Genomic DNA, 25,113 nt, shown 5'->3' with positions numbered 1-25,113 from the left:
TGTCTTCGGGGCGGGGATTGCGGGGCATAGTGTAGTGCGGGCGCTGGTCGTGGGCACAGCGCCAGAATACAGTGGCCGGTAATCCCCGCCACGCCCTGTCTCAGCCGGTATGGCGCTGATGCGACTTCTTGTCCCGTCGGCCACTCCGTGGTGTCGAGCCGTCGTCCGACTGAGATTGCGGGAGTGGTTGACGCATTAATAGGACGTGACATGCTGTCAGGAAGACTGGTCGAGGCGGGAGCGACGGGTTATTGACAAGCCAGCCTCGAGCGGTATGGAGAATAGCTATCTCATTCGAGGTTGTACGCACGGGGCCTCGGGCGAGACAGAGATTGGGCTCCTTGCCGAGGCCTCCCGCGAGAGGCCTCGCGCGAGGCAGAGATTTCGTCAGGGCGTCGAGACCTCCCGTGCGTGGCCTCGGGCGAGGCAGAGAGCCGGTGGGCTCGGACGGGGCCGGTGATGAACCCATGGTTTACCTTCTGGCCTCGTTGTTGATGGGACTTAAGTGACTCTTTTGGTGTACGCCCGGGGTACCCCGTTTTATGGTACCCGACACAATGCTTTTTTACATTTGTAAACATTTGTAACTTAAAACATCCGAGTCAATACCTGGCGAACACCTAGATCAGTGCCAAACCCAGATTAGTGCCAATCTAAAAAAGATATCAAAAAAGGGGGAAATTCCCACAATGTCCGCTTCCCAAACCCTACGCACACACCTGAACAGAGCACCACACGTGTTCCCCTTGCAACAAAAGGAACGAATGTATTGATATGTTCATCAGTGCATGATAGATAGAGAGATGGGGACGGAGATCAGGAGGAAGCACCTGTCTTCTTGTCTCTTCTTGTACGAATGGAACGAATCCATCAAACTCTAGCGCAGCTCAGAAGAGAGGGAGCAGTTCGTGGTGCAGTGGCGGGCGTCAAGCCCATGGAGTTAGGGTTTTGTGGAGCACACGCGAACCCGCGGGAGCAGCCAGCGCTGTGGGCAGGCACGAAGGAGGGCACCGCCGGTGGTTGCTGGCACCACGCCGTTGCGGTGGAGGTCTGCCACTGGGGCGCACGCGTGCCGCTGCGCACCAAACCGGCGGCGCCGTCGCCTAGGCAGCGCATCGCGCGGTGAGGCGGCGGCGCCGAGACCTGGGAGGCACGCAGCGACGCTGGGAGAGAGGGAGAGGGAGAGGGAGAGGGAGAAGGAGGGAGGAAGGGGCGGCGGCGGCGGGAGCGGTGGAGGTGGCACGGTGTGGGAGGGCGTCGCGGTCGAGAAGGAGAAATAGCTATCGGGAATGTTTTGGTGGAGGCGTTCTGCACTGTAGCGTTCGGTGAAGTCAATACCGATCGTCGATAGCAGAATCGGACGGCTGAAGGATTTCAGGCGACGTGGACAGCCTGGGTGGCGGCCAAAGCTCGCCGGCTTAATGATAGTAAATAGGCATATATATTACAAAGGCAGCATATCATTCTTCTCTGACAAAAGGATGATATTCGGCCTGATCGCTGGTTGGTTTCTGGACTGGTTTGAGCTGGCTGGTGCTGGTTTGTTGTGAGAAGAAAACACTGTTGGTTGGCTGGTTTGGGCTGGCTGAAACCAATAAGCGAACAAGGTGATTGACGTTTACTAAGGTAATAATTGATGTTACTATTAAGTTTTCCAAAGCGCCAGTGTTCTCTCTTGACTTTGTATACTCGTTGTCATCCATCCACCCATATCATTTCGCAAATGGATAAGAAGGTATCATCATATCGACCGATCCCTATCGTTTCACAAATATAGACAAAAATGTATCATCATATATATCGACCGATCAGTATAATGCATGTACCATATATGCGCATGCATGCTTGTACCTGGAACTTCGTCGTATCAGTGACGACGAAAAAGCAGCAATCAAACGACATTGCGATTAATTGGACCGATGGAGAAAGTTGAAGCAGCCGGACCTATACCTCTATCTAAAAAATAAGTGTTATCTAGCCTTTTATACTTATCCCAAAATAAATGTCATTCTCACTTTTCAAATCAATTTTTTCTTCTCCTTCTCATTTCCTATGAACTACACCTTTTACATTTTTTCTTAATCTCCGTGCCTACAGCTAAAACGTCACTTATTAGGGGACCAAGAGAGTACTCCCTCTGTCCCAAATTAACTGTCGTTTTTTTGTTTCCGTGCCACAAGTTTGACTCGATTTGTAGAAAATGCGTGCAACATTTGTATCTCTAAATAAATTTATTAAAAAAACTAGATTTAAAGATCTTTCCAATGATACTAATTATGTACCATAAATATTAGTATTTTTAATATATTGTGTGATCAATTGTACATTTTTTCTCAATTCAACAAAAAAAGACAAATTATTGCTATTTCATTTTTTTTGGGGGTGGGGGGGGGGGGGGGGGGGGGGGGGGGTGGAGAAGGTTGAATAATGTTAGATCCTGTTTGGATTATCTAAACTTTTTATAAGCAGTAATAGCTAGAGGGAATTTGCTAATAGCTTTTTATAGAGTTAAGTGCTAATCTTTTGCCATATTCTTATCTGAGTCCGTGAACTCTCGAAGTAATCATATGGCTTCTTCAACTTTAAAAGTGGTTCATTCTAAGTTCACTCTTAGCTTGGTCCAATCATGGACCTGAATTCACACTTTGAACAAACCACTAGAAATAAAGTTAAGAGATCCAAATATGCACTCCGAAAGTTCATGGACCCAAATTATAATACCTGCGGTCAAAGTTTAAGGAAATGCAAGACTCTGTATTAAAAAGGTTAGGCTCCACTTTCATGTCATTGTTGTCTCCACAAAAAACGTCCCACAGGTCATGGAAAAGTCCCGCCGCATTGTACCATTCATGAGGCAATGTGGGATCTCTTCCCCGCCAGGAAAGAGCGCAGGGGGGTGGCTCGGTCCATCTTCGACTAGGATCACTGCTCTATTAGGTCGCACAATCAGTTTCTTAGTTAGTCAAACCAGCGAGCGTTCCACCGTCTAGTGGTGCCTTTTGTTTGTGTTCAACCCCATCACTAATAGTATTTCGCTGTGATGTGATGATAGGTGTGTATGACAACTTCTTCATGAAACATGTGCTAAATATGTTCTCGAAAAAATAATGCTCGAAGAAAGCAGGCAAGGGCGCTAGTGACAGCGAGTGCTGCTTGCCTTTATTTCCACCAGCCGTGACGTGCATGGCCCCACCCGACAGCCCCTTGCTGCTGCAGCAACATAAGCTTCGTCGTCTTCTCCGATCCTTTTGATATATTATGGACAATGCCTGCATGCCTTCTTGTCCAATTCGATCCCCATCCACGGCAGCGAATGCTTTGAAAATACAAAGGCCTACAGATTCTGCGTCCCATGCATGATGCATCGCACACGCCGGCATACCGGATGTTGTTCAGTTGAGCACAGATGCTCCATTTTATAGTTGTTCAGTTTAGCACCAAACCATTTTTTTTCTTGTAGGGAGGGTTCGCTTCTTAGTTTGTTACCTCAATTTGACATGGAATTCAGTACAATAGAAAAGGCTTGGATGTTTTGGTTAACCTTTGGAAGTCAAAAGGGTTTTGAGGTTACAAAAAGGTAAAAAAAAAGAAAGTCTGATGGGAAGGTTAGATTTTGCAGATACATTTGTTCAAGTAAAGGTCATAGAGTGCAAGGTAAAAGGGATTATCTATCTGCATTGTGGTGGCTACGGGAGGCCCCCACGTCGCTCCCACGTGAGCGATACAGGAGGCGACTTGAACCCTCGCCGCCACTCCCCTTCCTCCCTCCCTCCCACCGTGCCGCCGCCGGAGTAGGCCGCTGGCATGGCCGTGCGGCTTGCCGTGAGGGCGGCAGTGGAGCCCTTCTTCGCGGTGGTGGGTGTGGTGGTCAAGGAAGAGCTCATGTGTGGCGTCCTGAGGCGCGGCATGGAGCGTGCAGCGGCGCCGGCGGCGCCGCCGGTTCGCGACTGCTTGCTCTCCTAGGCGTCCGCATTCGGTGAGCCTTGGGTCAGATCCGTGCCGAGCTCGGGTGGTTGGGCAACGGCGGCGGCGGCTGCAGCCCTAGACGCCGGTTCGGCGGCCGGGACACGCGCGGTGCGGCTGTGCCTGCCTGGGGCACCAGGGGCGGGCCTCTTCCTCTTCCCCACGCTCGGTGGTGGTGGCGACGTGCGTAGCAGTGGGCCGGCGGGGCGCGCACTCGACCATGGATCTATGGTGGTGGTGGCGGCGGCGGCAAGGGAACCCGGGTCTGGTGCCTTGTTGGCAAGATCCGGCTCCCCCAGGGCAGGGGCGGCGCCCGTGGTGGAGCATGCGCCTAACGATGCCTGGCGAAGGTCGACAGCGTCCACGGAGGGTGCTTCAGCCGGCGGCGGCAGCCGGCAATGGCTTCAACATGCTGCAGGGGCAGGGGGATGCGCGGTAGAGTGAGACCGGGTTTCGGCATGTTGTCTGGTCGGTAGGGGTGGCCGACGCAGCTGTGCGGCTGCTGCGTGCAACCGACGCGTTGATGCCCCTCTGGCGAGGCTTCTGCAGGATGGCTGGCAGTGACGACGGTGCTGATAGGCTGGGGTCCGGTATCTTAGCCGGCGTCTATGCTGGGAGGGCACCTCGAGCGAAAGCCTAGCGACGGCGATGCCTGTGGGCGTCGCTTTCCCTATTGGGGGCGTCGTGTCCCCATAGCAATCTTCCGCGGGTGAAAACCCGGTCCATTCCTGGATGAGCGACGGCGGCGCATTCGACGTCGTACCCTTCCTGAAGGCGTCGCTGTGGAATTTCTACTCGGCCACGATGCCTCCTGTGGCGGATGCCCTTTGCTTCTCGGCGCCCGGTCCACCCCTTCTTCGATGGCTGGGTTTGCTTCGGATGCACGACAATCGCCGCGGGCGGGGCGTGAGGTCGAGGATGGAAGTCGGAGCTGCTCTTCGCGGCGCGCTTGAGCTCTTCCACGATGACCAACCACGACCTCCTGCTTCGGGTCGTCGGTCTCACATCTTAGTTGGGTCATCTGTGAGCTGCCATGGGAAGTCGAAGCTACTGGCTGCTTTGTAGCCATGCTCAGCAACAATGACTCACGGTAGTGTGTACTCTGTCGTGTTTGCATGGGTGGGCTTCGCCTTTCGTGGTGCTTGACGCCACGTTTGGTGGCCTTGTACATAAAATTGCTCTCCTCTTATCGATGAAAGCCGGTAATAGATCTTTCAGAAAAGGGATTATCTAACAAAGTATCCAAGTGCTGAAACTAGAACCGATTGTCAAGTTCGCATGGGTGTTGTCATAAGAGAAGGGACATTATAAAGTGTCTGATCTAGTTTTGGAATACTAATCACACCATTCAGTTGCCACTAACTTTGCACCTGTTGGTGTCTCAAGGGAAAATTTTGGAGTTACAAGGTTTTGAAATTGAGATAGATGATGACACAGGAATTCGGCCCAAACAGGCACATAAGTTGGATAGTATGCAAGAACTATTTATGTGGAAAGCGACGAGATGGGATATGGTCAAGCAAGAAGCATCCTTATGTATTTTCAAGAAAAAAAATACCGATAATCTGTCATTCCAAAATGCATTACAGATGGATCTCTTTTGCATCACAGAAATTGGCAACCGGCGGTACAAGGAGCGGCGGCGATGGCGGTGGCAGCGGCCACGACGCAGGACCAGCTGTAGCACCTTGCGACGCCCCTTGGTGACCTTTCTGTGCAGTCCTCGCTCACATAGCTCGACAGATCAGGAACCGTCCACTCAGGGAGCGTCGGCAGCGCAGCCAACTCGTGCTAGCGGAGCGAGCTAGGCGGCGGCGGCAGCGTTCTTGCGCGTGTATTAGGCCCCCTTTGGCACGGCTCATCCAAAACGGCTTCACCGGTGAAGCCAGAAAAACTGGTTTTTCCCGACTTCTAGTTCATTTTAACCCTGGCTTACAAAACGGCTTCACGCTACAGTCACTACGGGAAACACGTGATTTGCCGAGTGCAAAAATCTTTGCCGAGTGCCAAATTTCGGGCACTCGGCAAAGACCTGCTTTGCTGAGCGCCGCACTCTGCACTCGGCAAAGGCAAACACTCGGCAAAGATTGATAGGGTTTAACGGCATCCAGCGGCGTCCTCTTTGCCGAGTGCCCCCCGTTTGGCACTCGGCAAATAATTTATTCCGTCCAAGTGTCTGACTGACGCAGCAGATGAACTCTGATAGCGACGCACAATGAGAAAATGGTGGCTGGTGATGAAGTGAAGATGGCACCTCACGGTCTCAACAAGCTTCAGGTCAGGTCCGCCGAGAAGAGATGTAGTCGATTGAAGAGCTGTTGACGAAGGAGGAGCTCCTCGGTCGTGAAGCGTAGCGTAACCGGGAACAAGGGCGAAGGTGGCGTTGACTTGTCGGAGGTAGCGACGGCGGCGCTTGAATCGAGGCTCCTCACATCAAGAAGACGATGGGGCCAGCAATGACGATTGTTGTGTTGGCCGGCGGCCCGAGGTGCCCTTCAAGGGCCCCAAGATCTGCTTCTTTTGCTTGCTCCCGGTGGTGTGTCACCGGCCGCAGATCTGACGAAGTCGGCGATAGAAGAAGGCAATGGACACCACCCGCAGCCCACAGCCCCGGAGTAGCGCGGATCCGCCGCCGCCGGCTCGCCGGAGTGTCAACGGTCCGGCGCCGCTGCCTCGGTACGCTGGAATGGGAGTCGGATCTCCTGCTCTCCCAAAACTCTGCTCCAGTTCAGAAAACCAGAGGAGGATGCAGCCGGGCGGCGGCCAGGACGCGGGGGCCGGTGGCGCGGTGTAGCTGTTGCGGATGCGAGGCGTGAGCGGCTGGGGCGCGCACGAGCAACAGCGGCGGCGGTGGCGTGCGGCCACGGACTATGCGGGAGGTGAGTAGGAGTCTGTGCTACAGTGTTATAGAGTACCGTGAGTACAAAGCCTAAGATTTGTGAGAGGCTTGAAAATAAACTAATTAGATATCACTTATATATACCATTCCCGGATGATAAAGGTTGAAACTTTGTTTCCTTATTAAAAAATATAGGGGTGAAAACAAGAGGACGACGCTAAACCAAGGAATTGATAGATGATGATTAATATAGAACAATTCATGCCAGTAGATACAACGGGGATGCATGAAGAGAGAATAATAACTATAGAACAAATAAATAAACAAAAACCTAAGTATGATAGGATTAAAAGAGGTTTGTTACGGTGCTTAGGGTCATCCCATGAAATTATTTGCCGCAGCTATTAATTAAAAAGTTAATTAATTGTGCTTAAGGGTAGTTTAGTATTTTTCCTCTCCGGTACACAATCTTTAATTACCATAGGGTGATAGAGATCTATTTGCGCCTGATGGCACTGATCCACATCACCTGCATGCCATCGATTCAACTCACTTGCGCCATCGATTCAGTTTGCAAGGTCTTCACTCACATCGTCGGGCATCCACACACACCACACACCAGTAGCTGTTGAAGGCGAAGGGGCGTGCGCCGGCATATTGTCAGCCTGTTCGTTTGGCTGTGGCTTCTCGTAAACGATCGTAAATTTTTAGCCGGAACAGTATTTTTCTCTCACACAAACCGACCAGCAATACTTCTTCACGAACCAGCAACGATACGAACCAGCCAACCGAACGGGCTCACATCCGGCCGGAAGCACGGCTCCACGGCTGGATTGAGTCGCAGTCCGCCTCCAGGCTGCAAGCGTAGTCTCATGATAGGCATCGACGGCTCGCCCACGCACCACTTTGAGTCCGTCGTCCCGACGATGGCGTCACGAACGGGGCAGGAACACCACCAGCGGCAGGCAGCCGCCTGGTCCGATGACTCCGGCGCAAAGGAGAGGCGCGCGAGAAAAATCTTGCCCGCCCAGGAGAGCTGTGGCAAAGGTTCCAAACATGCCCCTAAAGGAGTGAAATGAGCTCGCCTGGGAGATAAAGGGCAGCTACGCGAAGTACTATTCTATCCTTTAAATTTATTTTGAAAATAATTCTTTACTCCGTTCCGAGCCCACACACTTCTGGTTCAATCCCAAAACTTAAGTTGCTCTATATTGGTTCTTCAAATTTTATAGCCACGTGATTTATTCAAACAGATGGCTCTAATTTTTTTTGAGCACCGTAAAATTTCACTAATTAAAAAAGCTAGTTAACCATGGTATCTGCGAAGGAGGCCACCGTGCTGTTTATATTTGTACAATAGCATTTTATGGTCGTGGCTCTCTACGTCTGTCGGCAGCTTGTTCTGAATGAAAACTATATGGACTAAAAAGATGCCTCGTTCCTGGTGCAATCACCAGGTTTCGGCTCTATAAAAAGCCACCTGGGCAAAGAAACCCAGCTATCATCATTCAGTAAACTGAACAACCTTACCCAGCCAGCTGTAGGAAGCGCTGCGCTGCAGTGATGGCTCACGTTCATGGCCACCATGAGCCTCTGCTGCAGGCCAAGTCTCCTCCACACGCGGCCCTAGTGGTCTCTGTATTGCTCGTCGTCTGTCCTCTTCTCGTCCTCCTTCTAGTGCGCCGTCGCTTTGGAACAACGCTGTCGACCGCCAGCGCAAGAGCCAGAGAACAGCTGCTAAGCAAGCTGCCTTCGCCTCCCAGCAGGCTCCCCATCATCGGCCACCTGCACCTCATCGGCTCCCTCCCGCACGTCTCCCTCCGTGACCTCGCCGCCAGGCATGGCCGCGATGGCCTCATGCTCCTCCACCTCGGCGCCGTACCAACGCTCATCGTCTCCTCACCGAGCGCCGCGCAGGCCGTGCTCCGCACGCAAGACCACATCTTCGCGTCCAGGGCCTACTCCCCCGCCATTGACATCCTCTTCTATGGCTCCACGGGCATCGCCTTCTCGCCCTACGGCGAGCATTGGCGCCAGGTCAAGAAGATCGTCACCACGCACCTCCTCACCAACAAGAAGGTCCGGTCCTACCGCCATGCACGTGAACATGAGGTAATAACCATGCGTCTGTTTGAACAATCACTGGTATATCGTTCCATGAACGAAGATGATTGCCTTAAAATAATTCACAACAGGTGAGGTTGGTGGTGGGTAAGATCCACGAGGCGGCCACCGCAGGCACCGCTATCGACCTGAGCGAACTGCTCAACTCCTTCGCCAACGACATCGTGTGTCACGCCGTGTCTGGCAAGTTCTTCAGGGAGGAAGGCCGGAATACACTTTTTCGGGAGCTCCTTGAGGCGAACTCGTCACTCATTGGGGGTTTCAACGTAGAGGACTACTTCCCGGTGCTGGTGAAGCTAGACATCATCAAGAGGATGGTGTGTGCAAAGGCACAAAAGGTGAACAAGATGTGGGACATCTTGCTCGATATGCTCATTGATGACCATGCAAGTAAGCCAGCGTCAGAACGTGACGGGGAGGAGAGTGACTTCATTGATGTCTTACTCTCCCTTCAACAAGAGTACAACCTCACAAGAGATCATATTAAGGCGCAGCTAGTGGTATATATGGATATGACATAACCCAACTATTACATACATTATATTATATATATGTTGTTGATTCTTATATATTTGTATCCATATGTATGTAGGTAATGTTTCAAGCTGGCACAGATACATCATTCATTGTGCTAGAATATGCGATGGCTCAGCTCATGCAAAACCCCTGCCTCATGAACAAGCTACAAACCGAGGTGAGAAGCACTATAGCCAAGGGAAAAGAGATCGTTACCGAAGACGAGCTTAACAGTTTAGCCTACCTAAAGGCAGTCATCAAAGAGACACTCCGACTCCATATGCCGGGGCCGCTCCTCGTGCCCCACCTCTCCATGGCCGATTGCAACATAGAAGGATATACAATACCATCAGGAACACGTGCCATTGTTAATAGCTGGGCTCTAGCGAGGGATCCTAGCTATTGGGAGAAAGCAGATGAGTTCATGCCTGAGCGGTTCATGGAAGGAGGTAGCGCCGCAGCTATGGACAATAAGGGAAACGATTTCCAATACTTGCCATTTGGGGCAGGGCGAAGGATATGCCCAGGTATAAACTTTGCAAGTTCAACTATCGAAGTCATGCTCGCAAACCTTGTTTACCACTTCAATTGGGAGCTACCTGTGGAATTAGCAAAGAAAGGCATCGATATGACTGAATCGTTCGGGGTGACAGTGCATCGTGCAGAGAAACTCATCCTTGTCCCTATAGTTCCACAAGATTAATGCATTATTAGTCTATAGATATGGAGTCCTTATGTATGCAATAGATCAAGGACTCGGATGTGCACTACCTATTGTAATTGCATCATACATGTGGGTTTTGGACTTGTTGTCAAGCACGCATATATACTAAATAAAGAAAGCATGCGTTGCATCCTTTCACCATGCATCAAACTGTTTAACATATTTGTAATGGACAAAAGGAGGAATTTCTCGGAACATACATGGTGAGTGTGTTCACAATAATATCCTCAAAAGGATTAATCCTTCACCATGAATTTCTCGGATTTAGGAAAACGCTCAAAAAAGGAGGAATTTGAGAAGATCTTCAGGTCGAAGATTATCGTAAGGTCAGCATGCTGAGTCACCCACGGCCTTCACCATGCACTTTTCAACCCCACTGCGCTACCGCCAATGAACCCAAGCCCTCTTCATGTGGGCCCATGATGGCCTTGTGTGATCAATTGTACATTTTTCTCAATTCAACAAAAAAGAGAAATTATTGCTATTTCTTTCTTTTTCTTTTTTTTTGGTGGGTGGGGGGGGGGGGGGGGGGGGGGGGTGAGAAGAAGGTTGAATAATGTTAGATTCTGTTTGAATTATCTAAACTTTTTATAAGCAGTAATAGATAGAGGGAACTTGCTAATGGTTTTTTGTAGAGTTAAGTGCTAATCTTTTGCCATATTCTTATCTGAGTCCATGAACTCTCGAAGTAATCATATGGCTTCTTCAACTTTAAAAGTGGTTCATTCTAAGTTCACTCTTAGCTTGGTCCAATCATGGACCTGAATTCACACTTTGAACAAACCACTTGAAATAAAGTTAAGAGATCCAAATATGCACTCCGAAAGTTCATGGACCCAAATTATAATACCTGCGGTCAAAGTTTAAGGAAATGCAAGACTCTGTATTAAAAATTATAAATTTGATCAAACTTGAGATGATTTGACTCTCGAAGAAAGTTAGAATGACTTATAATTTGGGATGGAGGGAGCAGTAGCCAAGAATTATTAACCATAGGTATATATATTACAAAGGCAGCATATCATTCTTCTCTGACAAAAGGATGATATTGACGTTTACTAAGGTAATAATTGATGTTACTATTAAGTTTTCCAAAGCGCCAGTGTTCTCTCTTGACTTTGTATACTCGTTGTCATCCATCCACCCATATCATTTCGCAAATGGATAATTAAGAAGGTATCATCATATCGACCGATCCCTATCGTTTCACAAATATAGACAAAAATGTATCATCATATATATCGACCGATCAGTATAATGCATGTACCATATATGCGCATGCATGCTTGTACCTGGAACTTCGTCATATCAGTGACGACGAAAAAGCAGCAATCAAACGACATTGCGATTAATTGGACCGATGGAGAAAGTTGAAGCAGCCGGACCTATATCTCTATCTAAAAAATAAGTGTTACTCTAGCCTTTTATACTTATCCCAAAATAAATGTCATTCTCACTTTTCAAAATATTTTTTTCTTCTGTCCTTCTCATTTCCTGTGAACTACACCTTTTACAATTTTTCTTAATCTCCGTGCCTAGAGCTAAAACGTCACTTATTAGGGGACCAAGAGAGTACTCCATCTGTCCCAAATTAACTGTCGCTTTTGGTTTTCGTGCCGCAAGTTTAACTCGATTTGTAGAAAATACGTGTAATATTTGTATCTCCAAATAAATTTATTAAAAAACTAGAATCAAAGATCTTTCCAATGATACTAATTATGTACCATAAATATTAGTATTTTTAATATATATTTTATCAAAGTTGTTTCTCGGGAAGCGAAAGTGATAGATATTTTGAGACTGAGGGAGCAGTAAGTTTATGGCCCTGTTCGGCTTACCCCATATTCGGTTGTTCGGTTTTTTTCCAGTTGGAACAGTGTTTTTCTCTCACAACAATTCAGTCAGAACAATGTTTTTCAGCTAGTTTTAGCCGAATTTTAGATCAGCGAACGGGACCTATATTGTTGTATAGAACGTGCGTCTTTGCACAAATTGAAATGACGGCCGTAATTCAGTGAGTTACTCATCAATCACATCGGGGCATGCTGTTTGCTAGCTGCTGGCGCTTAGAATCTAATCGCATCGCGCTTGCACGCTAGTGCTTCGGATAAAAAAAGGTGGTGGTCTATTTTTCTCTCTCTTTCTAATTAATCACACTGTAAACGACCACACTCATTCCTATCCTCTGCGAACGCACATACACACTTTACACCTACGGGCAAATGGTTTTTGCTGACACCTGAGTTTTTTTTTTTCACAGGCGGTTCACAAAGAGTAGACGCTAATACAAACATATACGTTTTTTTTAGATAATGGATAAACATCCGGGCCTCTACATCCGTAGATGTACACAGCCCAAAATTACAGATAATGATAAAACCAAAAAGAAAGCCAAGGTCTTATAACATGACCAAGACGCTAACTTAAACAATAAAATTGTTTCCATCCGTTATTGGATATCTCTAGAGCAATAACTTCTAATTTCTTGCTTATTGTCGAGAGCGCGTCCTTAGCTTGCTCTTCACGCTGCAGCTGGGCCCAGAAGCGTAACCAGTACGCTCCCCTGAAAATGACCTGCATAATAGAGTTAGATTTTATTTTATTAAAAACAACATCATTACGGCATCTCCAAATAGCCCAACACAAACATATACGTGGGGTCCATAAAGAGTAGACGCTAGTACAAACATATCCGTGGGCCCATGACTATGAACTGGCAATGTAGATATACCTATATAGCAAAATCATTAAGTCACCGGCTAGTGAAAATATAGCATTTACACCTGCAGTACCCTTATTTGAGGCCATGGCTAAGATGGTCAAAGAGCCTGTTCGCTGGTTGGTTTCTGGGCTAATAAGCCCGACTGGTGCTGGTTTGTTGTGATAGGAAAATATTATTGGCTGACTGATAAACCCTGGCTGAAACGAACAGGATGAAAGAGGCCTCGGCAAGTGTGAACCATTCGATTGAGAGTGGATAGGCATATATCAATATTGACCGATAGGATTGACCAGTTGGAGGCCAACCGTCCACCGAACAAAGATAAAAACAAGGGTTATATATAACAAAGACAAGGAGGATGACGAGATCCCAGATGACGATTCCTTCATAAGTCATCGTGTATAGAGACGACGACGAGGTTGATGAAAGGGCAACACGTGCACTAGTACACAACATTTTCAGAGATGTTTTTTTCCCAGAGGCGAGAAGGTCACCATTAATTGCTATCTATAGAGTCAATCAGAATGTCCGCCTCCAAAAATCTATTAACGGAGGTGTGCGTCTTAAAGTGTCTGCCTTCGTTAATGGTTTCTAGAGAACAAAAAAAAAAAAAAACCAAAAAAAATTATGTTCTTTTTTCAAGGGTCAAACCCGCGACCTATCACTCAACACTAACACCTCCTTACCAGTACACTACTCAATCACTTGTGAGATTATATCTTTTTTTACAAATACTCATAATCTTGTATTGAATATTTTGACTACTAAATGAACTCAAAAGAAAAAGTTTCAACTAAAAAGTTTTAAATCTTGTGAAATACTACAATATAAGACGTGTCTGCATCCGAGATTGTTTAAAAATTTCAAAAAATTGAATCTCAAAATATGTGAATTTAAAAATAAATATTTGAGACACTAAACAACTTCAAATAAAAAACTTATCCAAAGCAAACATGTAAATCAGGTCAGCCACTACAACTTTGGTATTAACTATGTAAACATTCAAGGTCGCTTAAAATTTTTAAATTTGAATTTTAAAATTTATGAACTTAGAAAGTATATTTAGGACTAAATGATCCCAAATCAAAATATTTTAAACTACAAAGTTGTAGATTGCATTGAGAACTACAACTTTGGTATAGACCACCTCAACATTTGAGGTTGTTTGAAAATTTTTAAATTAAAAAATCCATGAACTTAAATAGTTTTAAATAAAAATTTGTCAACTACAAAGTAGTAGATCGAGTAGAGAGGTACAATTTTGATATAAAATTTGTCTTCATTCGAGCTTATATGGAAAAGTTATGAAATAAATTTGGATACAACGAAATAGTGATTTTCAGAGACCTGTCACTAAAAATCGATTTACAGAGACGGGCGTCGCGTCCAAGACGTCCATCTCTGTTAATCGATGATTTTTAGAGGTAGTCGCTTTAGGATGGTCGCATCTGTAAATGATTTTTTGGACGTGGACGTTTTTGTGGAGGCCGCCCGGCCATTTACGAAGGCGGCCCCTAAATATGCCCTCTTCCGTTAATCAAGGAGCCTGTCTCCTAAAATCATTTTTGTCGTAGTGGCGAGTAGACCCTGCATCGACATCTTCAACACAATCGTACATATGTTGATAGGTAATAACCATAACAATCAATGCAATAATACTAACGCTCGTGGTAATGGTGATCCATACTCTAAAATTAAATTCACCGTCCCACCTTTCCGTGGTAAATACAATGCTGAGGAATATCTTAATTGGGAGATGACCGTAGAACAAAAATTTTCTTGCCACCAAGTTTCTAACCATCATAAAGTTAGATAAGTTGCCAGTGAGTTTAAATATTTCACAATAATCTGGTGGCAAGAGCTAGGTAATTTGCATCTACAACCTAAGTCATGGGAAAGAATAAAAGAGACAATCTGTGATCATTTTATTCCACCTTCCTACAAACGATTTATGTAAGAAATTGCAGCGATTAGACCAGCGAAATTTGCCTGTCCAGGAATATTATGTAGAACACCAAAAGGGCTGATACGCAGTGGGGTAGTAGAAGATGCAGAGAATCAAGTTTTTTTTTTGCTTCTATGGCGGATTTAGGCGCGAATTTAGGACATCATTGATTATAAAGATTTACTACTATCAATCGTTTGTTTCACCTTGGTGTAATTGCAAAAAAAGAATTATAGGAATGCCAACAATGGAGTAGGAGCAGTTTCAACAACTCCTTCACGCCCAAGATGACAATAATGGGAATGAAGTCACCCCCGTCCACCACCACCACTGAGCACGCATTCTTTAGCTCCCACACCGTCTAGCTCATGCACTATGAAATATGGTAAAACTCGTACGCCATAACCAACCAAGAGTGCATCATCTTTAGCTTCCACAGGACGCACTTAATCCATTCAGTGCCATCGCTGCCATGGACTTGGTCACATGCAGAAGAATTGCCCAAGCAAAAGAACGTACATGGATGAGGGACACCAGATAGGATTTGTTGGGCTTTTTTCAATCAAGGCCTTAAAAATGATAACTCTGAGTAGTTTTTTGGGACATGTACGTTTCAGAATAGTCCTCAGCCAATATGGTCTACCTGCTGGGCCCACCCCTGAGTGCTTATACGATGAACAATTTGATGCATGGTGTAAGGTTGCCACTACCACAAAAACAATTTTTGAAGACGACCTCTCTGATTAATAGAGACGGGCACATTTAGAGACCGCCTCCGTAAATGGCCATGTGGTCTCCAGGCTAATTCCTATCTCTGAAAATCATTTATAGAGGCGGACATCCTCAAGTGACCACCTCTGTTAATCATCGATTAACAAAGGTGGTCGCCAAATGCTTGTCTCTGCAAATCAATTTTCAGAGACGACCATCTAAAGGTGTCCATCTCTGAAAATCTCTATTACCAGCGTCAAATTTCTGAGGTAAACGTCTTAAGATGTGCGTCTCTAAAATAGTTTTATCCAAAAATAATTCATAACCTTTTCATTTGAACTTAGATAAAGCCAAGTTTTGTAACAAAATTGTAACCCTTTTGACACGATCTACAACTTTATAGTTGAGAAGTTTTTGATTGAAATTGTTTGGAGTCCCAAAGTATTATTTTAAGTTCACAAATTTTAAAATTTAAAATTTTTAAACAACCTCAGACGTTGATATGGTCTAGACCAAAGTTCGAGTTTTCAATATAATCTACAACTTTGTAGACGATTTTTTTATTTAAAGTCGTTTAGAGTCCCAAATATATCTTTTAAATTCACATATTTTAAAGTTCAAAATTTAGAATTTCTAAACGATCTTGAATGTTCACACAATTAATACTCCATCTATTTCAACTTATAAGATGTTTTTGTTTTTAGATACATTGCTTTTTACTTTGTATCCATCATAGTGCATATCTAAGTGCATTGGAAAAGCTATGTATCTAAAAAAGGCAAAACAGCTTACACTTTAGAATGGACTACCAGCGTTGTAGTGGCTAACTTGATCTACATGTTTGATGTTCATAGGGTTTTGATTTAAAGTTTTTTAGTGTCTCAAATATTTATTTTAAGTTACATATTTTGAGAGTCAAAATTTTTTATTTTTTCAAACAATCTTTAATGGAGACAAATCCTGTACCAAGTTGTAATGCTTGGAAAGATTTAATACTTTCTAGTTGAATCTTTTTTCATTTAAGTTTATTTAGTAGCCAAAATATTTAATATAAGATTACGAACTGTTAATATAAAAATATAGCATCCTATATATAGTCATAAATGAGTGAGTGTGTAGTGCTAGAGATGTGTTTTGGCTAAGTAGTAGGTGTTAAATGACATTAACAGAGGCGGGACATCTGTTAATCAATTTACAGAGGTGGACCGCCTCTGGAAGTGGCCGATTAACCTTGACCAATTACCTGAGGCGGACGCACTGTTCACCTCTATTAATAGAAAATGCCAGTATCCGAAAATGCTTCCTTTAGTAATGTGCAATGCATGTTTTTTTTATTTAGTATACGTGCTTAACAACAAGTCCAAACCCACAAGTATGATGCAATTACCATAGGTACTGCATAGTCAAGTCCTTGATCTATTGCGTACATAAAGGGCTCTATAGACTAATGCATTAATCTTGTGGAACTATAGGGACAAGGAGGAGTTTCTTCGTACAATGCACTGTTAGCCCAAATGATTCAGTCATATCTATGCCTTTCTTCATTAATTCCATAGGTAGCTCCCAATTGAAGCGGTAGACAAGGTTTGTTAGCATGACTTCGATAGTGGAACTTGCAAAGTTTATACCAGGGCATATCCTTCGCCCTGCTCCAAATGGTAAGTATTGGAAATCGTTTCCCTTATTGTCCATAGCTTTGGTGCTAGCGCCTTCCATGAACCGCTCAGGCATGAACTCCTCTGCTTTCTCCCAATAGCTAGGATCCCTTGCAAGAGCCCAGCTATTGACAATGGCACGTGTTCCTGATGGTATCGTATATCCTTCTATGTTGCAGTCAGCCAAGGAGAGGTGGGGCACAAGGAGCGGTGCTGGCATATGGAGTCGGAGTGTCTCTTTGATGACTGCCTTTAGGTACACTAAACTGTTAAGCTCGTCTTCGGTAACCATCTCTTTTCCCTTTGTTATAGTGCTTCTCACCTCGGTTTGTAGCTTGTTCATGAGGCAGGGGTTTTGCATTAGCTGAGCCATCGCATATTCCAGCACTATGTATGCCGAATCTATGCCAGCTTCAAACATGATCTACATACATATGGATACACATATATAAGAATCAGCATATATATATAATTATGTATAATTATATAGAAGTTGTGGGTGAGGCCACATCCATATTTACCACCAGCTGTGCCTTGATATGATCTCTCGTGAGGTTGTACTCTTGTTGAAGAGACAACAAGACATCGATGAGCGTATTGAGCAAGTCATCCCACATCTTGTTTACCTTATGAGCCTTTGCACACACCATCCTCTTGATGATGTCCAGCTTCGCCAGCACCGGGAAGTAGTCCTCTAGGTTGACCCCCCCCCCCCCCCCCCCCCCCCCCCCCAGGAGGGACGAGTTCGCCTCCACGAGTTCCTGGAAAAGTTTATTATGGCCTTTCTCCCTGAAGAACTTGCCAGATACGGCTTGACACATGACATCGTTGGCGAAGGATTTGAGCAGTCCGCTTAGGTCGATAGCAGTGCCTGCAGTGGCTGCCTCGTGAATCTTAGCGACCACCAGCCTCACCTGTTGTTGTGAATTATTTTCAGGCAATCATCTTGGTCCATGGAACAATATATTAGTGATTGTTGAAATTGACGCAAGGTTATTACCTCATGCTCGCGTGCGTAGCGGTAGGACCAGACCTTCTTGTTGGTGTAGGTTTTTTTTATCGGCCGAAATTCACCAAAATTTTCAAAATTTCCTTTCTATCCACAGGGTCCGATAAAATTTGACATCGGCCAAAATTTTCCCTTTTTTCCTGCTTCTACACAGACAACCCAAATTCAGCTGTGCGATAATCCCACACTATAATGTTTTATTCTTGTTTTTATCTGTGAACAAGTGATGTTTAATAGCTTAGGAATAGTTTCAAGTCAAATTCTACGGAATTTTTTCAAAACAATTTGAATTTTTTTTGAATTTGGTCCGATATTTTTGATATATCTTGCTTATCCTATTTCGATAAATTTTTATTTCCGATAATGAAAACCTTGGAGGTGCGTGGTGACGATCTTCTTGACCTGGCGCCAGTGCTCGCTGTAGGGCGAGAAGGCAACGTCAGTGGATCCGTAGAAGAGGATGTCGGTGACAGGAGAGTAGGTCCTTGATGCGAAGATGTGGTCTTGCGTGCACAGCACAGCCTGAGCGGCGCTCGGTGAGGAGACGATGAGCGTGGGGATCACTACAGGAACTGCTGGCTTCCCCGAGTGCCAGTTGCACTCGGGGAAGGCCCAGTTGCACTCGGGGAAGCCTTCCCCGAGTGCAACACTCGGAGAAGAGCCTCCGGCTAATCCTCTCACGGGAAAGGCGCCTTCCCCGAGTGTCGAAAATCGTGCACTCGGGGAAGGCTTTGCCGAGTGCCGTGCTAACACTCGGGGAAGACTTGATGCCGTTGGCCGACGGCCGACGCTGTTTGTTTTTTTTTATTTTCTTCCCCGAGTGCAACACTCGGGAAAGATTTTTTTTTAAATACTCTTTGCCGAGTGCCGCAGCTCAGGCACTCGGCAAAGAAATTTATTTTTTTTAAAAAAAATCCCTCTTTCCCGAGTGCCACAGCACAGGCACTCGGGGAAGCCACCTCTAATTTTTTTTTTGTTTTTTGCTTTTTCATGTAAACAACAAAGCATATATATATATCACAAACCACAAATCAACACCAATATGTCACAAACCACATTTATATATCACAAATGACCAAATTTGTCCAAAATCCACAATATATTACAAACCACACGTTCAAAAGTACACACTATTCCAATTTCACAAGTTCAATACATAAAAACGACTCCGAAGGCGGCTCACGGCGACTGTGAGGGGTGGGACGCCCCAGCGTGCGATCCCGGCGACGGTCCAGGTGGGGATGGCCCAACGTGCGATGCCAGCGACCCTTCGACATGGTTCGACGCCGCCCCCGATTAATGCTGCAAAAAAGAGAGGAGATTGCACGTGAGTGACAAGATAAAAATGTAAGGTTTCGATAAAGTGAGAAATGTCTTCAAATGAGTCATTGATCAAGTGAGAAATGTCTTCAAATGAGTTCATTTGGGCTACCTTGAATGTTCGGACATGTCTTCAAATGAGTTCATTGATCAAGTGAGAAATGATACGTCTTAAAATCAGGACCATTTTTTTTTATCTAAATCTACGTCATATTTACATTGAAATAGTATCTACCTGCTTGACAATTTGATTTATCAGGTCCGAGAGATCTGGACGAACAAGTTGCAGGAAAGTTGCAGTAGTAGTGATTCCCTGCTTGAAGCATACTACAGCCAAGTTGAGGCATGCACTCAGATAGCATTGAAATGTTTGGACAAAGAAAGTCAGAAAAGGCCTGACATAGTGAAGATCACCGAGAAGCTTAATGAGATTGAAATTGGTATTGACAAGGTAATTAATATCATTTGTAAAGGCATATATACTGGGTATCTATGTCAGGGACATAGTCTTACTATATGTCCAATGATGTAATCAGTTCACTTTGTTTTGTTCTCCTAGCATATTAGTAATTTCTTTCAAAAAGTGTTGATCACTACATGATTCAAGAGCCTAATAAAGTTTCTTGAGCCTCTAGAACTGATATTCATTGTTTGAACCATATTGATAGATAAGGAGAAAGCTCTTCTGCAATGCATTAAAGATGAAGCTCTTCTGCATGTTGGGAGAACAAACAATGCACTGCACTATTTCTTTTACGAAGTGGTTTCTGTTAGATGGAAATTGGTTTATCACTTACTTTGTGTGCACAGACAGAAAAGCTAAACTTTGCATACTAGTTTAACACTGCTTGCTGTACTCTAGGATTTGATTCCTGTTCCTCTAACTTCAAACTAATTGAAATTTTGCAGCTTGCCGAGAAAGGATGCAGCATAAGTTTTTCTGAAATGACAGTGCAGAATAACAGTATAGAGATGAAAAAGGAATCAAAGGATATCACAGTTCAGCACCAGAATACTGATCTATTGTCAAGCCCAAGTTGCACTAAGCTAGAACTTATTGATGCACGAGAAACATCAACAGATGTAGTAGAAGAACTCATAGTGGGGAGGGAACAAGAAAAAGGGAAAATAATAACTTCTTTACTTGAGAGCTCATCAAAAAAGATTTCCATCCTTCCCATACATGGTATTGGAGGCATTGGCAAGACAACTTTTGCAAGATTGATTCATAATGATCCAAAGTTCAAATGTTACTCTAAAGCATGGGTCCATGTGTCACAAAGATTTGACTTGAATAAAATTCACGAGCCTATTATTTCACAACTATCTGAAAAAGAGAATCAGGCTAATGAAAGACATGTGGTACATAGTTCCCTCACAAAGCTACTTCCTGGTAAGAAGATTATAATTGTTTTAGATGACCTTTGGGAGGATAATCAGTTTTTTGTGCGTGGTAATCATAGACATGGCATTTCCAGATCATACATTTAAGCAAATTTGAGTTCCATTCCAAAGGAAAACAAATCATAGCATTGCAAAGCATAGAAAAATGCACAGGCATAATATAGTTTGCAGAATTTTCTTAAAAAAAGAGAGAAAAGAATGACAACTTACCAACATAGGAAGTACCTGTAGCTGCGTTGTACATATGGAGGCTGAGAAGTGAATAAAAAGTTTTTGCAATACAAAGCAATTGTTAGCAACACAGAAAAATGCGGTGTGAGGAATTATATGAAACAATGTGCAGTGAAAACGTAAACAAAGTATATAAGTCTAATCTAAATCTAAAAATAAGAAAGATCTTTATTATGAAAACCAACACCTGCATATGCATGTGTAGCCTCTGCATTCAGGAAGAATAACATCACACTTAGAAATGACGGCAAGAGTATCTACATAAAAAAACTTAAAACAAGCAGTATAGACCTACCATCTCAATAAGTGAACATAGGATCCTGAAAGAGCGCTAATTAGTCCAATAATATTTGTATCTTTATTCAGTGAACCCAAACTTTTATTTTTGGTGGAGAACCAAAACAACATCATTCTTATTACGTATGGAGCCAAGACAGTTGATTAGACAGGTAACTAACTTTGTTATTAGACACAAAAAAGACTCAGAACAACCTGCTGCAGACAAATTATGACAAAGGACTAAAGAGGTCAAACTGGAAGGAACATATGGTAAACTGAATGCAGAGCTGTCTAACCTTGATCAGTTATGAAGATAAGAAGCTCTATTTAACTATGCTACACATGATCAGTAACAGGTAGGGAAAAACATGAAGTATGCCCAAAAGAAATTTTAATTCTACGTTGTCCCTGAATCTTTTTTGTAGCCATAAAAAAGTATATAATGCTAACACTAATATGTCTTGCCTTTGAAACTGACACTAAAACTAATAGCATAAGCAGAGCAAAGATGCTACACCTCAGTACCTGAGATCTTTGTCCAATATATCCATGTAGACATTTCGTCAAAAATCATGAGGGCACTTTGTAGGACATCGTAACTACAGAGAAGTGGTCACATGGTCATAGTATTAGCATGTTATCAATGGAGCACCCATATATAAAGACCAATCTGATACTCTGATAACATGACAGCTTCAAAAACAACTGACATGTACTAATTAAGATATGTGTCGACAGATTAATAAGAGAAACTAAAACTAACTCACCAAGCCTACCTGAGTAGTAATCAGTTATGAAGATAATCAGGTCTATTTACCTATGCTACACATGATCAATAACAGCTAGGGAAAAAAATGGACTATGCCCAAAAGAAATTTTAATTCTATGTTGATCCTGAATCATTTTGGTAGCCATAACAAAGATATATAATGCTAACACTAACATGCCTTGCCTTTGAAGCTGACGTGTAAACTAATGTTTTTTCCTCAAAAGCAATACATCCGTGTCAACCAATTTACAAAAAGCGATCAGTATGTACCTCCACCACAATCCACTATTACATTCTGCTGTCTCTGGACATAATCAAGGAAGGGAAGACACCGAACAGATGGATAAAGTAGCAATTACCAGTGTAGCAATTTCTAGAGAAGGAAGGGGGAGCCAGCATCATCACAAAGACACGAAGACACATTAGTTGGCACACCAAAAATAGACAATACATCTCCATTAGATCCCTGGAAACAAAATCAATGTGCAGTCAAAACAAAAATTAAATCAAAATAAAAGGAAAAGTTTTTGGGCATCTAGAATCATAAATCAGAAGTAGGCACCCACAACCTGGCACACTTTGCTCCAATGAGACGACCTGTGACAGCGACAGGTCGGGACCGTCGCGCCGGCGGCGCCGGCGAGGGCCTGCGGGGGCGCGCGGCGCGGGGCCTGCGGGGGCGCGCAGCGCGGGGGCTGCCGGGGCACGCGGCGCGGGGGGCTTGCTGCGGCGGCGGCGGGGTAGCGCGTACGGGCGAGCGGGCGGCGTGCGGGTGTGGGGTGGCCGGTTAGGTTTAGATAAGGCCTGCTGGGCCTTTTTTTTTGTCTTCCCCGAGTGTCCTGTCCTGGCACTCGGGAAAGGGCCTCTTCCCCGAGTGCCAGGGAAGACACTCGGGGAAGAAATTTTGTTTTTTTTTTATTTTTTCTACCTAATTTATTTTGTGAGGCCTTCCCACATTATTTAAAACTCCCTGTTCAAATTTGGGACAATTTTGACTTTTTTTGTTATATTTCGTTAGGTTTTTTCGTTTCGTTGAATTTTTTTCATACTTCGAATTTGAACTGCGGGTGCATGAAATAATGGAATTTGGTGATTCAAAAAATTATATTAATGATATTTGGTGTATGTTGAGGCCTTGTCCAGGAACTCGCATGAAATTTCGAGCATCTTGTTGACGTAACATGACAAACAACTTGCGGGAAAAGTGTATTTAAATTATATAAAATCCGAACGAAGTCCGGAAATCACAAAACTTGTCTGGGCGTCGTGTTATCGCATGTAGAGGCTATGATAAAAAATTGAGAAGGTTTCGAGCAAGTTGCGACGTCGGATGCCTAAAACCTAGACATCTCTGCATGCCTCTGCGAGTGATCACATGCAGAGATGTCTGGGTTTTAGGTATATGACGTCGCAACTTGCTCGAAACCTTCTCGATTTTTTATCATAGCCTCTACATGCGATAACACGACGCCCAGACAAGTTTCGTGATTTTCGGACTTCGTTCGGATTTTATATAATTTAAAAACACTTTTCCCGCAAGTTGCTCGTCATGTTACGTCAACAAGATGCTCGAAATTTCATGCGAGTTCCTGGATAAGGCCTCAACATACACCAAATATCATTAATATAATTTTTTGAATCATCAAATTCCATTATTTCATGCACCTGTAGTTCAAATTCGAAGTATGCAAAAAATTCAACGAAACGAAAAAAAACTAACGAAATATAACAAAAAAAGTCAAAATTGTCCCAAATTTGAACAGGGAGTTTTAAATAATGTGGGAAGGCCTCACAAAATAAATGAGGCAGAAAAAACAAAAAAACAAAAATTCTTCCCCGAGTGCCTTCCCTGGCACTCTGGGAAGAGGCCCTTTTCCCGAGTGCCAGGACAGGACACTCGGGGAAGGCAGCCTCTTCCCCGAGTGCCCTGTTCTAGCACTCGGGAAAGGGCCTCTTCGCCGAGTGCCATGGAAGGCACTCGGGGAAGAATTTTTTTTTTAAAAAGCTTTAACGGCGTGGGCGGGGTGGACCGTCAAGTAACATGTTTCTTTGCCGAGTGTCGATCTTCCCCGAGTATTGCACTCGGGGAAGAGGGCCTTTGCCGAGTGCTGCTCTTTACCGAGTGCCAGGATCTCTGCGGCACTCGGGAAAGCCTCTCTTCCCCGAGTGCAACACTCGGGGAAGATTCTCTTCCCCGAGTGCCCGATTTTTGGCACTCGGGGAAGCCAGAGACACTCGGGGAATTTTGCCTCTCCCGTAGTGGATGGCACCGAGATGGAGGAGCAAGAGGCCTTCGCGGCCATGCTTGGCGGAGAGGTCACGGAGGGAGACGTGCGGGAGGCGGCCAACGAGGTGCAGGTGGCCAATGATGGGGAGCCTGCGGGGAGGCGAAGGCAGCTTGTTCAGCAGCTCTCCTCTGGCTCTTGCGGTGGCCGTCGACGGCGTGGTTCTAAAGCAGCGGCGCACCCGGAGGAGGACGAGAAGAGGACACACGAGCAGAGGACACACGAGCAGGACAGAGACCAATAGGGCCACATATGTGGAGGAGACTTGGCCTGCTGCAGCAGCTGCAGCTCATGGTGGCCATGAGCGTGAGCCATCACAGCAGCGTAGTCCCCTGGCTATCCAGCTTGCTTGTTCAGTTTACTGAACTGAATGATGATATAGCTGCGCTTCTTTGCCCAGGTGGCTTTTTATATAGCCAGAAACCTGGTGAGCGCACCAAGAATTAGGCATCTTTTTTGTCCATAGTTTATATTTGCTTATATAATATAAACTTTAAGATATGTTCGGTCTTCAACATCACACTTTAACTAATTTTGCTTATAATATATAATTCCTAGTAACAAAAGTTTAATCCATAGAATTTGTTTTAAAATACAAATACAATGTAACCATGCAA

The 25,113-nt window shown here is 44.7% G+C and overlaps 2 protein-coding genes and 1 pseudogene across 3 annotated transcripts; 1 reads left to right on the top strand and 2 right to left on the bottom strand.

The window, feature by feature from the left end:
* The first annotated feature begins 8,295 nt into the window (after positions 1–8,295).
* LOC136500358 (indole-2-monooxygenase-like) lies at positions 8,296–10,307 on the top strand. The gene is made up of 3 exons (XM_066495698.1): positions 8,296–8,914; positions 8,998–9,426; positions 9,519–10,307. The coding sequence occupies exons 1-3, from the start codon at positions 8,366–8,368 to the stop codon at positions 10,143–10,145; spliced, it is 1,605 nt and encodes a 534-aa protein (XP_066351795.1). The 5' UTR covers positions 8,296–8,365; the 3' UTR covers positions 10,146–10,307.
* Positions 10,308–16,984: 6,677 nt separating this feature from the next.
* Positions 16,985–24,811, bottom strand: LOC136501512 (indole-2-monooxygenase-like; annotated as a pseudogene).
* Positions 19,300–22,913, bottom strand: LOC136501513 (uncharacterized). Of its 2 annotated transcripts, none has more exons than XR_010770303.1 (6): positions 22,781–22,913; positions 22,571–22,677; positions 21,968–22,041; positions 21,143–21,183; positions 19,764–19,855; positions 19,300–19,510 (listed from the first exon to the last, which is right to left on the bottom strand). XR_010770303.1 is itself a non-coding variant. In XM_066497038.1 (6 exons), the coding sequence occupies exons 3-6, from the start codon at positions 21,991–21,993 to the stop codon at positions 19,350–19,352; spliced, it is 306 nt and encodes a 101-aa protein (XP_066353135.1). In that variant the 5' UTR covers positions 21,994–22,041; positions 22,571–22,677; positions 22,781–22,913; the 3' UTR covers positions 19,300–19,349. The 2 variants fall into 2 exon arrangements, 1 of the variants encoding a protein (XP_066353135.1); XM_066497038.1 differs by having other exon boundaries at positions 19,764–19,841.
* Positions 24,812–25,113: the final 302 nt, after the last annotated feature.

This window comes from Miscanthus floridulus, chromosome 13 (genome assembly GCF_019320115.1).
Source record: "Miscanthus floridulus cultivar M001 chromosome 13, ASM1932011v1, whole genome shotgun sequence".
NCBI lineage: Eukaryota > Viridiplantae > Streptophyta > Magnoliopsida > Poales > Poaceae > Miscanthus > Miscanthus floridulus.
The sequence above is the reverse complement of the archived record's forward strand: the minus strand, read 5'-3'. Positions and strand labels throughout refer to the sequence as shown.